The 14,303-nt window shown below is 36.5% G+C and overlaps 1 protein-coding gene across 1 annotated transcript in view; it reads left to right on the forward strand.

Annotated features, from left to right (window-relative positions):
- The window catches only part of LOC122013665 (tyrosine decarboxylase 2), a 62,415-nt gene that overhangs the window by 43,380 nt on the left and 4,732 nt on the right, over positions 1–14,303 (forward strand). Inside the window, exons 10-15 of the mRNA XM_042569905.1 lie at positions 1,247–1,387; positions 1,799–1,858; positions 1,949–2,113; positions 3,217–3,273; positions 10,768–10,832; positions 11,494–11,617. Of these exons, the coding sequence (XP_042425839.1) occupies positions 1,247–1,387; positions 1,799–1,858; positions 1,949–2,113; positions 3,217–3,273; positions 10,768–10,832; positions 11,494–11,617 (612 nt within the window). The remainder of the gene's footprint in view (positions 1–1,246; positions 1,388–1,798; positions 1,859–1,948; positions 2,114–3,216; positions 3,274–10,767; positions 10,833–11,493; positions 11,618–14,303) is intronic.

Genomic DNA, 14,303 nt, shown 5'->3' on the forward strand with positions numbered 1-14,303 from the left:
CTATGCGGCATAACTATTCTGTAAATGTCTCTTTACCCGTCTTTTGTATCCAATTTTTGATGTAAACGTTCAAAAATTCCATTCTTAGTTCCATTCAATGCTTTCTTGGCCTTTTTCTTAGTTGCAGTATATTTTTTTAAGTTTTCCTTGTTCATGAAAGTAAATTTCTTATAGGCTATTTGGTTTTCCTTCATTTTTCCTCTACTTTCTTATTCCACCATTAAGATTCTTTAGATGGTGGTGCATGTTCCTTTGACTCACCAAGTACACTCCTTGCTACTATTTAAACTTTGATACTATCTTATCGCATGTCGTATTCGATTCGCCGTATATTTCTCCTAATACTTGTAATCCTACCACGTCCTTAAATATGTTTTTCTTCTCATTCTTTAACTTCAACCATTTAATTGTAGGAGTCATGCATATTTTTCTTCTATAGGTATGATATGTTGGGTAGTTAAATTTTCTCCTAAGGATGACCTTGCAATTTTTACAAATTTTTCTATCATTCTCACTTTTAAATGTGACCAATGTTCTCTCTTTTCTTAAAACGTATTAGTTGGTATAATATGTTGTCATAAAATCGAATATAGTCTTCCCTTCTTCATTTTTTGTTCCAAACCCATAACCCCCATGTATTCTAGTATATTCCTCATTTTTCACTCCTACTTGCCATTTAAATCTCCTCTCATTAAAATAATATTACATGACTCAACTAGGAAGATTCTACTTAAGGGGTTTCACTAAGTGCTCTGTAGCTTGTTGTTATGAGGAGGTTAAGCTTTGTATCATATTCCTTGTAGAGATTTACTTCATTACTTCGTTTTAGTGAATGATTTAGTGGATTTAGTAGTAACACATTGGATATAGGAGTAGAATCTTTGAACCACATTACATCTTATTGTTTGCAATGTTGAATGTGCTGTAGGCAGTGGATGTAGCAGCGGGATTGGCAAACCACATTATAATTTTTGTTGTGATTAGTTGTATTCTATGTTTACTTTAATATTGATTATGTGTGCATTTGTATTTAACAGTATGTTTGAGTCACAAGGGGAGTAAAAGGTATTGGAAATATGTGAAGTTTTTACTGCTATATATTGGATACTAAACTAGGATTATGATGATGGCTGATATGAATATCATACAGAAACCTTTTAAGCATTTAGTAGTATTATATTTTTCATTAGTTTTAGTATCTTTTTGTAATGTCACTTGTTATGTTGTTAAAATTCCTTAATTGAAGATTGCAGGAATATTTTCTGAGAATGTCAGAGTTCTGAAGACCGACTCTAGTTCAAACTATGCTCTTTCTCCTGAAGTAGTTTCCACAGCTATTTCTGATGACTTATTGGCTGGATTGATACCATTTTTTTTATGTGGCACAGTAAGGAGCAATTTACTTTCCTATGTATCCACCTTTTCTTTATTATATCATTTTTTATTTTTCCATCTTAAGTAGCTCTCTATTTTTGTTAATAAACACTGTTTTCAAGCTTCAGAGCTCTATTTCTTTGGAGCAAATGACTGGTAGAGACAGACATGCAACTAATTATTGTGCTATTCTCACTGGTTCACACTTCCACTTCAACCCTCATCTGATGTTCTTACTTCTGTATAACTTAAGCTAGATGCTAAAGGAATTAACTGAAAGTCATTTGACATTCACTTGAGTATGATGCAGAATTCTCTAAGGAACATTTTATTTTTATTCTTTACAACAAATACGAATGAGAAAAATATATATATATATATATATATATATATATATATGCTCAGAATGATATCTCAATACCAGGTTGGCACCACTTCCTCAGCAGCTGTGGATCCACTGTCTGAGCTTGGAAAATTAGCAAAGGTATGGATAAGAAATGAAACTTACTAATATTTCATTCTACTCCTGGAATCACTGATGATTGGTACTTATTTTTATTTGTCTTTATTTTAGGCATTTGACTTGTGGTTTCATGTGGATGCTGCATATGCTGGCAGTGTTTGCATTTGTCCAGAGTACCGTTATCATATCAATGGTGTTGAAGAAGCAGATTCATTTGGCATGAATGCACATAAATGGTTTCTTACAAATTTTGATTGTTCAGTGCTCTGGGTAAAGGTGTGTCCATAAATGGTTGTTTGTGATAAAATAAACTGCATTATCTTGCAATACTACTGAAAAGATAAGCAGCATTATTGGAATTCAGTATTCTAGTTGCATCACTGTGTGCTTGTCAATTTACTGACTAATGATCTCGCCATGTGTATTACTTCAAAATCTTACATTGTACGTGATCTTTCTGTGATGCTTGATTATTTTGTACTTGTGCATCTGCTACTCATTGTTTAATTTTTCTTGGGGTTGGGAACATGGTACATATGAAGGGATGTGTGAGTGCCTTATGCCTCTGATAAAAACTAGTTTCAAAGGAGGATCTTCATGTAAATTTTGTACATCATGTCTGTTTGAACAAAAATTAATTGATCAAAGTAATCATCTGATGTTGGAAATTTGGTACAATGCTTTATTTAGTAGAATGCTTTTTTTGTTCCATTGTAGTTTACATAACATGTGTGGTAACTTAGCCTTTGGAAAATCCATCTGATCTCTCTTTTTTGCTGTTTTTAATAGAAGAATTTTCTTGCCTTTTTGTCTCTCAGATATTGGGAGTTGGAAAAAGATGTAGTGATTGGATTATTACTTCAACTGGCAATAACTGTTTAATGATCATCCAAACAAATATATCAGTCTTTTATTGCTTTATGGCTAAATCATTAGATCAAAATTAAGTACATGGCTTTTTCATAATTTTGAAGAAAGTGTCAGCTAAATTTATAGTATAGATTTGCTTAAGGCAATACCAGAAGAATGTACTTTTAAAAACGTGGAATAATGAGTAGGAAATTCATTTCATAAGAAATAATTAGATAGAAAAGCAGATTTCTATAATACTCCTTGTCCTAATTTCTAACTTTCCTTTAACCTACCCTCAATTCCTTGTCTTCGAATGTTCTCCAATAGATTGCCAGCTGAAGTCATCTTATTTATTTTATACTTCATTGACTACTTTTTCCACTTTGAAACTGGCCATTTAAGCAACTAAGATGTTTTGTTGGATTATAAATCGTTGCAGAAGCATACTTTTAAGAAGTTGACACTGAAATTGCTTTTTGAGATGATAAAGTTTGATTGTGGCTAATAATATTATTACTTGACAACAGGACCGAAGTGCTTTGATCCAATGCCTTTCCACATATCCTGAGTTTCTAAAGAATAAGGTTTGCTTTTTTCATATATATTAGTATGCTTTGTCCTTGGACACATCTCAAGACAAGTTTTTGTTGGCTTGAATATAATTAATGCATTTTAACTAACTTATAGGAGTCACTCTTCCATTGATCTTTTATCTTAACTAATCAACATGACTAGTATAGATGCATGTGGGGAAGGCCATAATAGAAAATGTGCTAATAGTATTGTAGCAAGATCATGTAGAGGATTGATGACCTAGCTGAGGATTGGGAGAGTGGGATGGGAGGTGAATAGCCAACTAAATGTTCTTTGCACTTGTGCAAACTCAAACAAATAGCCGTAAAAAATTTATCTAATTGTGTAATGTGTGCAAGTATCAAGCAAGAAAAACAATAAATATAACACACAATAACACAATGGCTTATAACTACCCATTCCTACTCTATGGTACCAAATACCAAATTTACTAAAAGCTACTTTAACGAGGCAATAGAACAATCTCTACAAATTGAGCAACCACTCAACGATATGAGCACATCATTGTCACTAGATACCCTGTAGCAATAATCAAAGCATCGAGCTACCTATTAAACAAGCTCTTGTCTCTAGATACCTCATAAAACAATCCAAGCAAACCTTCATTATTAGATAACCTTTAGCAATGATACAAATTAATTTTAGATACCCTATGCAAATAATCATTCTTTTCAAAGATATAAAAATGAGTATAAGAGAGTCTAAGCACTTCCATTTCATTCTATAGATAAAGATCTAGCCATAGGTGAGAAAGAAATTATGAGAACTTTAGATTCAAAAGATGAAACATTCGATTGGCACTTCCTAGCTCCTTTGTTATATATAAACTCTAGTAACACTATGAGAGCTTAGGGAGTGTTTTTTTTTATTGTATTTTATTTTTTATTTTTTGAACCATGATTACAATGGTAAAAACGTAGTTTTGGAAAATAAATTTATATCAAGCTATATATAATTAGAATGACTTAGATCAAGCATTTATGATTGTTAGGATCCAACAGTTTGATTCCAAGTAAACTTATAAAAGCTTGGTTGGCTCAGTCATCGGTTGCCTCAGTCATCCTTAGTTTGACCTCCAAAAGATAAGGTAAATCCAACTTTTTTAAAAAAAGTTAGCTATTAAAAATTTACCAACTTAGGTTGACTCACCAAAAACGTTCAGTTGACTTTCCTTGAAACAAAAGGTTTCCCAATTCAATCATCCACACACCTAAGTCAATTAACTTTCTAACATAAGGCTTAATTTTCAAGATTTACCTACAACCACACAAACTTCTAGATGAATTTACAATCGAGGTTGGCCTACTAACCGGCAAGGTTGCCCTACCTTCAAACAAAGGTCAAGTGTCATGCCCCACCCCGCATGAGTTAGACTTGCCTTATACATATTTATAATATATCTTATATGGGTGGATTGTTGGTCATCCACTTTTATATACGATGCATCCTTTATAGGGTGAATTGTGGATCATTCACAGTGGGAAAAATCGTACGAGTGAAAGAGGAAAATAAAAAACCTCTTATGAAATTATCTAAGAAAAATTTAAGAGTAAACTATGATTACAAATTTTACAAGGTTAAAATTTAAAGAACATGATAACCTTACCTTCGTTATTTATTGCTATTCTCCTTTATACCCATTTTGTGTTTTTTGCTCACGTTTTGGAGTTTTTGACTTCCAAGTTGTTTACCAATATTTGTACATAATGCAAATGCAAAATTTCTTTTATCAAATGTATGCATTTAGTTAGTTTAATTAGCTTTTGTATATATTTTTTAGGTTTTGTTTTTGTTTTTTTTTATTCTGACATTAATGCAATTCACACTATCCGGTAAAGATGCATTTTGAACAGCTTGCAATCCACTCGATATAAAATGTAAGAAGCCTATCCTCATCCTCATCCTCATCTTCTAAAGATTAAAATTTCATATACAAGTGAGAGAATCTCTGCCTTATCTCTAGAAACTAGAGACGCGAAGCCTCGGTGGTTGCCGGCCAATCGGCCAGCCTCTGGGTTAGTGCAAAAGAGCGAGGACTTGCACCGACGGAGTTGCAAGGACTTTCACCGGAGCGAGGAGAGGTAGCACTGCATTGCTGCACGAAGCAATGTGGTGCTGCGCTGCTGCATGCGGTGCTGAGAAGACAGTAGTGCTGCAGGCATGCAATGCAACAAGGAGAGGCGTTTTGATCGCCGGAGCTACACCTGGAAGCTAAAGCGGTTGAGGTGCCGAAGATAGCTGTGGAACAACGTGGAGAGGAGAGGAGCAGAGCAGAGAGCTTATAGCGCCCGGGGCAAGCTGTGGCGTGGTGCAAGCCATGTGTAGCACCAGTTCAGAGTTTCAGCGTCCAAACCACCTTCTGCCATAGTTGCCCCCCTTTTTGGTGATCACCGGAGCAAGGAGCAAGGAGCAAGGAGCAAGGAGAGGACCTCACAATAAACAAAATAGTTGGTAGGAACATGCACCAGAGGGACCAGCAACGAGCAACAACAACCGGAACAAAGATAATTGGAAGACGTGGGCTGGATTGTTCCGAGACAACAGGATCAGCGGAGGCAACGACTAGGCCAATACACAACAGAGCTGAGTCAATGAACCATCTAGTGCACAACAGAACATGCAACACATGGGCGTGCCAAGCAAAGACATAGAATGGAAGGAGGTGACTACATATGGGCGACGGCGGACACACGGTGTTCGCAACAAAATATGAAGATTGCTAGCTGGAACGTTAGGGGTTTCTACAAGCTCCTAAAACAAAAAGGGGTTCCAACACCTCCTTCATAGTCGTCGGCTCACCATATTGGGATTCTTAGAGACTAAACTATTGGAGGAAGACGTCAACAACTCCCTCCAACTACGATTTCTAGGCATGGGGATTGAACATAACTTTTAATTCTCTAATCGTGGACGCATCTTGCTACTTTGGAAGCTAGATCATGTGGACTTGGCCATCTTGCGGACTGAAGAGCAACTCATTCAGTTAGCTGCAAAATCACTGCAAGAAGCATCTTGGTGACATTTGTCTATGGATTGCACAGTATTGTGATGAGGAGGCCTCGGTGGACATCTCTCACTGATATAGCAGATGATATGACGAAGCCTTAGATGGTAATTGGTGACTTCAATGCCTTGATGACAACTCAAGACAAGGAAGGTAGCATGCCGGTCTCGCACTATGAAATCAGTGACCTAGTGCTGCGGCGCAACAATGCAACTTGGTGGATCTTCAGTCAATTGTCTGTCGGCTTAGTTTCAAGCAAACTTGATCCGGCATTGATCAACACGCAGTGGCTCCTTGAAGACTATGCATGCGATGCAAAATTTCTTTGGCTTCGCTGCCTTTTGGATCATTTCGGCTGCATTGTCTCACTTCTATTCAGAGAACAACCCAAGTCGTTGCTTTTCAAGTTCCACAACATGTGGACACTGCATGAGGGCTTCCATGAACAGCTTGAGGAGACATGGGAGGAGCCGATCACAAGGACAACTCAATTCATACTCAAACAAAAGCTAGTCAGACTCAAACCGCAACTGTGAAACCTTAATAGATTGCATTTCCAGCACATTTCGGAGAAGGCGAAGTGAGCTGCGGCTGAACTAAAGGCTACCCAATTGAAAATATTTGCAGGGGAGCCCGCACCAGAGTACTACAACAGCTTAAGGTCAGCGACAACTAGGCTAGCTGAGGTGGAACGATCATTTTATCAACAAATGGCCAAGTGTGCATTTCTCAAGCAATCTGACCAGTGCAACAAGTTTTTCCATGATCTAGTCAAGAGGAATAACAAGCGAAATGCATTGGTAACTATCACCAAAATGTTCGGGGATCAAACCACTAGCATATATGAGGTTGCAGAGGAATTCATATCACATTTCAAGAGTGCACAAGAGGGGACTAGACGCTGCTGGACAGCAGCATACAACTTGATGGGCCGGTGCTTATAGAGGTCCAACAACAAGGTTTGGTTGCTCCAATTTCTTCCGATGACATATGTGCAACCCTCTTCGACATTGTCAACATTCGAGCTCCGGGACCGGATGGATACGACCCAAATTTCTTCAAGGTGGGCTGGACCATCATTCATTTTGATGTCTACGCACCAGTCAAGGAATTTTTCGAAACAGGGTAGTTCCTCAAGCAGTGGAATCACACCCTCGAGAGATTTTCTTTTCAACTTAAGATGCAACTAACACATCCTTATCAACCATAGTAAAGTCATCTCTAAGAACTTACTTATGAGTCACCCTTTCCACCTCCCATCTCTTAGACTTCCTTGTTTGAATATTCTGAGTCTGTCTCTAGATTCCTCCATAGCAGTCAATCTCGCTCATAAAAAATTCAAATTGAGAGTCACTGGCAACTCTCCCCTCCACAATAAAGACCTTCATCCCTCTAATTCATTTGTGGCCCTAGCCACCCACTTCCCACCTTGTTTCTTGCTGCTTGATGCTACATCTCCTTTCATATGTCGACTGTGCTGCCCCATTACTACTAAAGCCATTTGCTTATGATGCCTCCCTCTCCCTTTACATGATAGTGCCTTATTCTCCCTTTGGTAGATTTATGTTGTCTTGAGGTTACCTCTATTCATTGAGCGCGACAATGCACTATATTTCCACTATTTGAATCCACTCGTCCATTTCTTCCTAGCAGTGTTGGTATTGGATGCACAACCTCTCACCAACACATTTGAGCGACACACCTCTTTGTGGGCCACGATAATCCCCAGGGGATGAATAACTCCTTTCCACCGCCACCTTTGTCGGTGCTACTTTTGGTCATGAAATTTGCCTCTTCTTTCCTACTCGGACCACCATGCACAAGTGTAGTGCTTAAAAAAAATCGGTTCACTTAAATAAATCAAGATTATTGTTATGGATTGATATTAAAGGGTTTAAGTAATTATATGTTAATAGGTTAATGAACCCGACCCGATTTGCTAGCAACCCGACTCAGCTTACCCTTTTAAATACATGCCTTGGGGAGTTTTTTCCCCTCACCCTTGAAGCTGCCGACCTCCCCCCATCTGACCCCTAATAACTTTGGAGGAGATAGAAGAAGAACCTCGTTGGAACACTTGAGGTCATTTTTCTTACGTTTTGCTGGTTATCTTCTGTATGCAAAACACCAAGGCAAGGTTTTTCTTTTGTTTTTGCAATTATTGCACCATATGGATCATAGTATGATATTTTGATGTATGTTGCACATTTTAAATCTTTCTAGAAGCACCATTCAGATCATATTATGTATGTTTTAATGATTTTATGCATGAAAAAGATTTATGATTATGTTTTACAAATTTTATGTCACGTTTTCTTGAAGTTCTTGATGATTTTTTGAATTGTTTCTTGAGGGTTCTTGTTGCACGTTCTAAACCATTTGTTTTGCACCATTCAAATCATATTATGTGTGTTAATTGATGTTATGCATGAAAAATATTTGGAATAATGTTTTTGTCAAAGAAAGTTACGTTTCTTGATGTTCTTGATGTTTCTTGATTGTTCTTGTTGAGTTTTGATGTTGGACATTTCAAGGGTTGCTGCTGCGTTTAGGGCTCTTTGGGATGATGTCTAGGTGATGTTCGGATGTGAATTCGTGGGTTAGAAGGTTTGGGATGGAAGGTCGAAGGGCTGGAAGATGGGTTTAGTCCAGAATTGCATCGGGTGTGGCTTATGTGATAGAGAGGGCTTGCGTTCGGGGTAGAGGTGTTTTGGATAGTCGAGGGCTTAGTCGGAGGTCTTGTCCGTGTGTTGGGAGAGTATTCAAGGGATTGAGGAGGTGCTGAGACGTAGTAGGAGAGGGTTGGAGGTTGTAGGGATTGAAGGTGTTGCCATTGGAGGCTGTCGATTTGGGGCTGTTCGGGTGAGGGAGCAAGACCGGCGGGCTAGGATTTCAAGGTTGTTTGAGTGAGGGAGGAAGACCGGTGGGGATAGGCCTAGGGCCTTTGCTGGGTTGATCGAGTGAAGAAGGAAGGGGTCGAGTGGGTATTGTGAGCTGAGGTTTAGTGTTCGGAGAAGGATGGATGGGAAAGCACGGGGGCATGATCCTTAACACAACATTTCTATTTTTATTCACCTCCCATATATTAGCAACTTGAACTTTGTTATCATCACTGTTAGTATGATGTTGATGCACGCAAGATAACTGTTTGTTTTAGCATGCAAAGTAAACCATTTTATTTATTTAACAATATCTTTCTATGCATGAAGAGTAATAAAGTTTTGTTTAATAATGTGAGCTGTATGTGACGGGTAGGGAAACCCAGCTTAAGAAGGATCCGATGAACCTAATCAAAATAAAAGAGGTTTTGGGAATCCGGCTTAAGAAGGGTTTTGGGAATCCGGTTTAAGTCCGGTGAACCTTACCAACCTAGTACTAGGATAAAAGTTTGGCCAGACGAACTAAGGTTGAGGTATAAAGTAACTACATTTGATGATCTGAATTCTTGTAATTTATGAGGTTTAAAAAAAAAAAGATAACGAAGGTTTAAAATTGAATGTTAATTTATGGCAGTGTGGAGGCTCATGAGACTAGTGTCGGAAGTTGTTCTCCGTTATTATTTAAAAATGGTAATTTATCAAAATATTCTTCTTAAATGCGATCGGATGTTATTTCTATAAAAGATTGAACTTGCGGTGTCTTTAGTCTCACTAGATCCATATGATACAGGTAATGAAGAGACGACCTCTTTTATAGTCGGAGGGACTTGATGGATGAGCTCATTTGTACCCGAGGGCCTCTTTTATTAGTCTAAGTCTCTACATGCATGATGATGTTGGTCCTCTAGTCGGAGTCGAGTTATGTGATTGATAGTCGATTTAAGTTCCTTTCACTAGTTAGTTGCACTTTCTGCTTTTTTGAAAAAATTATTTACTATTATAAAGTTCAAATACAAATTTGTTTTGGTTTCAAGTTGAACCAGTTCGTAATACATAATATTTGGAGTTGGGTTGTTTAATTCAAATCTCTTTAATGTTAGTTTTGCGTGTTTCGTAATAATAATAATAATAATAATAATAATAATAATAATAATAATTTATCCCTACATCCTCTGTCTCTTCCGATGGAAGTTGGTTTTAGCCACACACCTCTCTATTGCCTGTGCCAATGCCCATGGATTGCCTATATGTTTTTTTATACCCTTCAAGAACAAAATATCATTGCACACAGTGTGCCTATCACATTTTTTTTATTTTTTATGTTCCTTGACAGGAACAATACATGGTTTATGGACAGATGAAGTTCTCTGAATTTGTTTTTTGATACTAGTGATTATTTACTAGGAACTACAACTAACAATATTTGCTGAAGCAAAGTCAGCAATACTGCACACTTAATGCCCTAAGCTTACAGTTTCCTGTGCCTCTCTCTATTATGCCAACAATCATATAGAAGTGTGATTCTTCAATTTTGATTGTGTAAAATATATTTGATATCGTGAGAACCAGTCATTTATGCATTTTGCTATTATGTGAATTAGGCCTCAGAGGAAAATGCCGTGGTGGATTTTAAAGATTGGCAGATTCCTCTTGGACGCAGATTCAGGTTTTGCTTCAATACTAGTAGTGCTTTTTCCCTCTATGAATGTTTTTTAGTTGTTCTCTCTCTCTCTCTCTCTCTCTCTGTGTACACTGCATTGGTCTGCCATATGCATTTACTTAGAGCTAAGTTGTTCGAAATAACCGCTGTAAGTTCCAACCTTGGGGTTGATTACATGGATATTATCCACAATTAGAAGATGATGAAACAAAGGGGACAAGAAAATGAGTATTCATCATACATTGTGTCATTCCATTTGTAATAAAGTAGCAAGACAACTAGACAAGACAAGAAAAAAAACTAGCTGTGGGACTACTAGACTTCTGACCCTCCTTAAATTGGAGCTAGCTATCAAGAGAGCCTAACTGAACTCAAAGTAGAAAAGGAGATAGAATAAAAGGCTCATTAAAAGTCTCCATGTGGGACTATTATTCTAAGATTGTTAAGATCCAATGTGGGATTGCTGACTTAGTGTTATGAATTATGATGAAAAGTCTAATGCAACCCTCAAGGTCTCCACCTATAGAGCTATGATATGTATTAATCAATCTTTACTCTCTTTGGTCTTTTTCCTTGTGTCTTTACCTGATGTAATATGAAAATGAAGTAAAAAAGTGGTTGATCCACATAGATCATTAATTTCACTGTTATTCAATAAAACATGCAGGTCTCTAAAGCTATGGTTGGTTTTGAGGCTTTATGGTGTGGAGAAATTGCAAAGCTACATTAGGAATCACATACGGTTAGCTGAACTATTTGAACAACTTATCGGCTATGACTCTAGATTTGAGGTAAAAGACCAAAAAGTCTTTGACATCTGGTGGAGCTATCATTTTGGTGGACATTTATTTATACATACTGCTTTGATTTTCAGATTGTTGAAGCAACATTTTATTATTTATAATAATGTGGGTTAAATTATTTTGTCTTGTTTGCTCAGAAAACTAATGTTTCTATACCTCATATGACATTCTATTTTCATATTGTTTGTTTGGTTTCTAAGGATTTCTTTTGGTAAATACCTATGATGAGAAAGTTCAACATTTAATGAAATAAATGAGTTGTTACTACTACCTGCCTCATAATCATCATCATCAATTGTGTTTGTCCCAACTATTTGGTTGACTATATGATTTTTGTCCCTCTTTTGATCTCAAATAGGATTAAAATTCATATTGATAGTTTAGCTAAATTTTGAGGATGGCCATCTGGGCCGACTAGCATATACGACATCTCAATATTCAATATTTTTAGGAGTTTTTGTTTTATTGTTATGAAAATAATCTTTCATTATTCTTTCATTACTTTTATAGCATCTTCAGGCATAAGTGTCATTTTTTGGTCCAAGGCAAAGTATGAGGAATGAGATGTATAGTGAAGTTTAGCTACATCTATGTAAAGTAGATCGAGAATGGAAAAAATGCCCTAGTTAAACATTTTAACTAGTCATTGAATGGTTAACAATGTCAGTTAAAACAAAAGAAAAACTGATCATTCTGCTCAAGCCAAAATACTTCATCCTAAAGATATATTCACAAAGGTGTGACACAACTTGATGATAAGATGTGCAAGAGGTGCAGTGAGAAGAGTAATTAAATATTAGAATGGTGATTCGGGTGATTTATCAAAAGAAGAATACAAGTATCATCAAGTCATTTAGGATAACTGATTACAAACTTGTATAAAAAAAATGAATACTTCAAAATAAAGATAATGTCTCAGTAAAGCAAAGTCACATGATTGCAAATAAAAAATACCTTGTTAATTATTTTTTTTTATCACACGGTGTATCTTTAATTACTCAAAATGAATTGTCACTAAAAAGAGACCTAGTTAATAAATTTGTGCTGATTGACAACTTTTTGGAAATATAATGAGAATCTTCATCACTCCAATAATTGTCTTCAATTAGTGTGGAGAGACAACAAAATCATCTATTAAAGTCTAGGCATAGCTCAACCTAGGTCCTTACAGATGAGAGAAGATGCTAATGGTAGATGGATCGGGACAACATATGGAAAATGACTAGTTCCTTAATCAAAAACAAAACAATTTATATAAGGAAAAAATTATCATTAAAACATTATCAGATGAGCACCAAATGTATCTTGTAGGATCGAATATGACGCTGGAGGAGGGTGAATAGTGCAATAAGGAAATTTAAACCTAAAGCAATTGAATACAATTATAAAAAGTAGAAATTATATTTATAGTAGTTGAAATATAAATGTACAGTAAATAAAGAAAGCAATAGAAGACTTGGCTTTGTACGTAGTTCGGAACCTCATTCCTACTCCACTGCCTATGGACTCATATGATGAGTCAACTCTTGAAAGTTACTAACTTGCTCCTTCATGGAACTTTTTGGAGGTGGAGAAACCTTTTGCAAAACATTTATAAAATATATGAAATAAGTGTAGTAAGAAAATTGCAAAAATTTGGAGGCTATAGCTAAAGACTTTAAGCTCAAAAGAAAGCAAATAAAAATGAACAGTAAAACTAATTGTTGTGGAGAAAACAAGAAAGCAAGATCTTTTTATCCAAGAATTGTTGTTATTTCATGCCTTGCACCTCATTTTATAGTCTTCCAAACAACTATAGATAAGCTCTCTTAGTTGCTCTAAATTAATGAGCTGATTGGCTTAAGCCATTAGCCAACTGGAGCTTGATCTATGCAAAACTTGTCTGGCAACCTTGATGTAATCGATTGATTCATCCTCATTAGTCTACTGATCTAATCTAAGGTTTAATTGACTCATCTTAGAACAAGAACATTATATTCTCTAGAAGTGAATCTCTAGTCAACTGCCTAGTTGAGCAATCAAGCATATTTTCATCTAGTCGACTCAACCCAAAATAGGACCTTTCTCTTTGCAAACAATCCATCTTTAGTCAACTTCTTGGTCGACTAAGGCATATTAGTTGACTGAATGTGAAGTCATCGACTTCAACCTCGAATCATTTGTTTCTTAGTCGAATCTTCGCTTGACTAAGAGATCTTGCCTCCAAGATTCAATCTCCAAGAGATCTTAGTCATTCAGTCTTTCATAACTTGCATGTCAAGAGAAGATTCGACTGAGGCATATTATCCAATCCAGTCAAAATACAAGTCACTCATAGTCCTTCACAACTTGCATGCTAAGAGATCTTACCTCCAAGATTTCTCGTGTGTATGTATTTGGTTGTCCTCGACATACTAGGACTTCTCGTTTGCCAAGAGATATCGCCTTGGGTTCTTCCTTGTTTGCTAATACCTATTGAATTTTTTTATTTGTTAGCACTTGTTGGACTTCTCCTTTGCCAAATGTTTGGTTGATTACGCCCACTTAGACTTCATTCATCTTCCAATACCTATTGGACTTTTTTTTCTATCAAACGTATGATTGAACTCATCCCACTTGAACTTCATCCATGACACCTGCAATATTAATGTCAAGTAATATGTATCCGCACAACTGAACAACCATCATTAGTAAC

This window comes from Zingiber officinale, chromosome 8B (assembly GCF_018446385.1).
Source record: "Zingiber officinale cultivar Zhangliang chromosome 8B, Zo_v1.1, whole genome shotgun sequence".
NCBI classification, from domain to species: domain Eukaryota; kingdom Viridiplantae; phylum Streptophyta; class Magnoliopsida; order Zingiberales; family Zingiberaceae; genus Zingiber; species Zingiber officinale.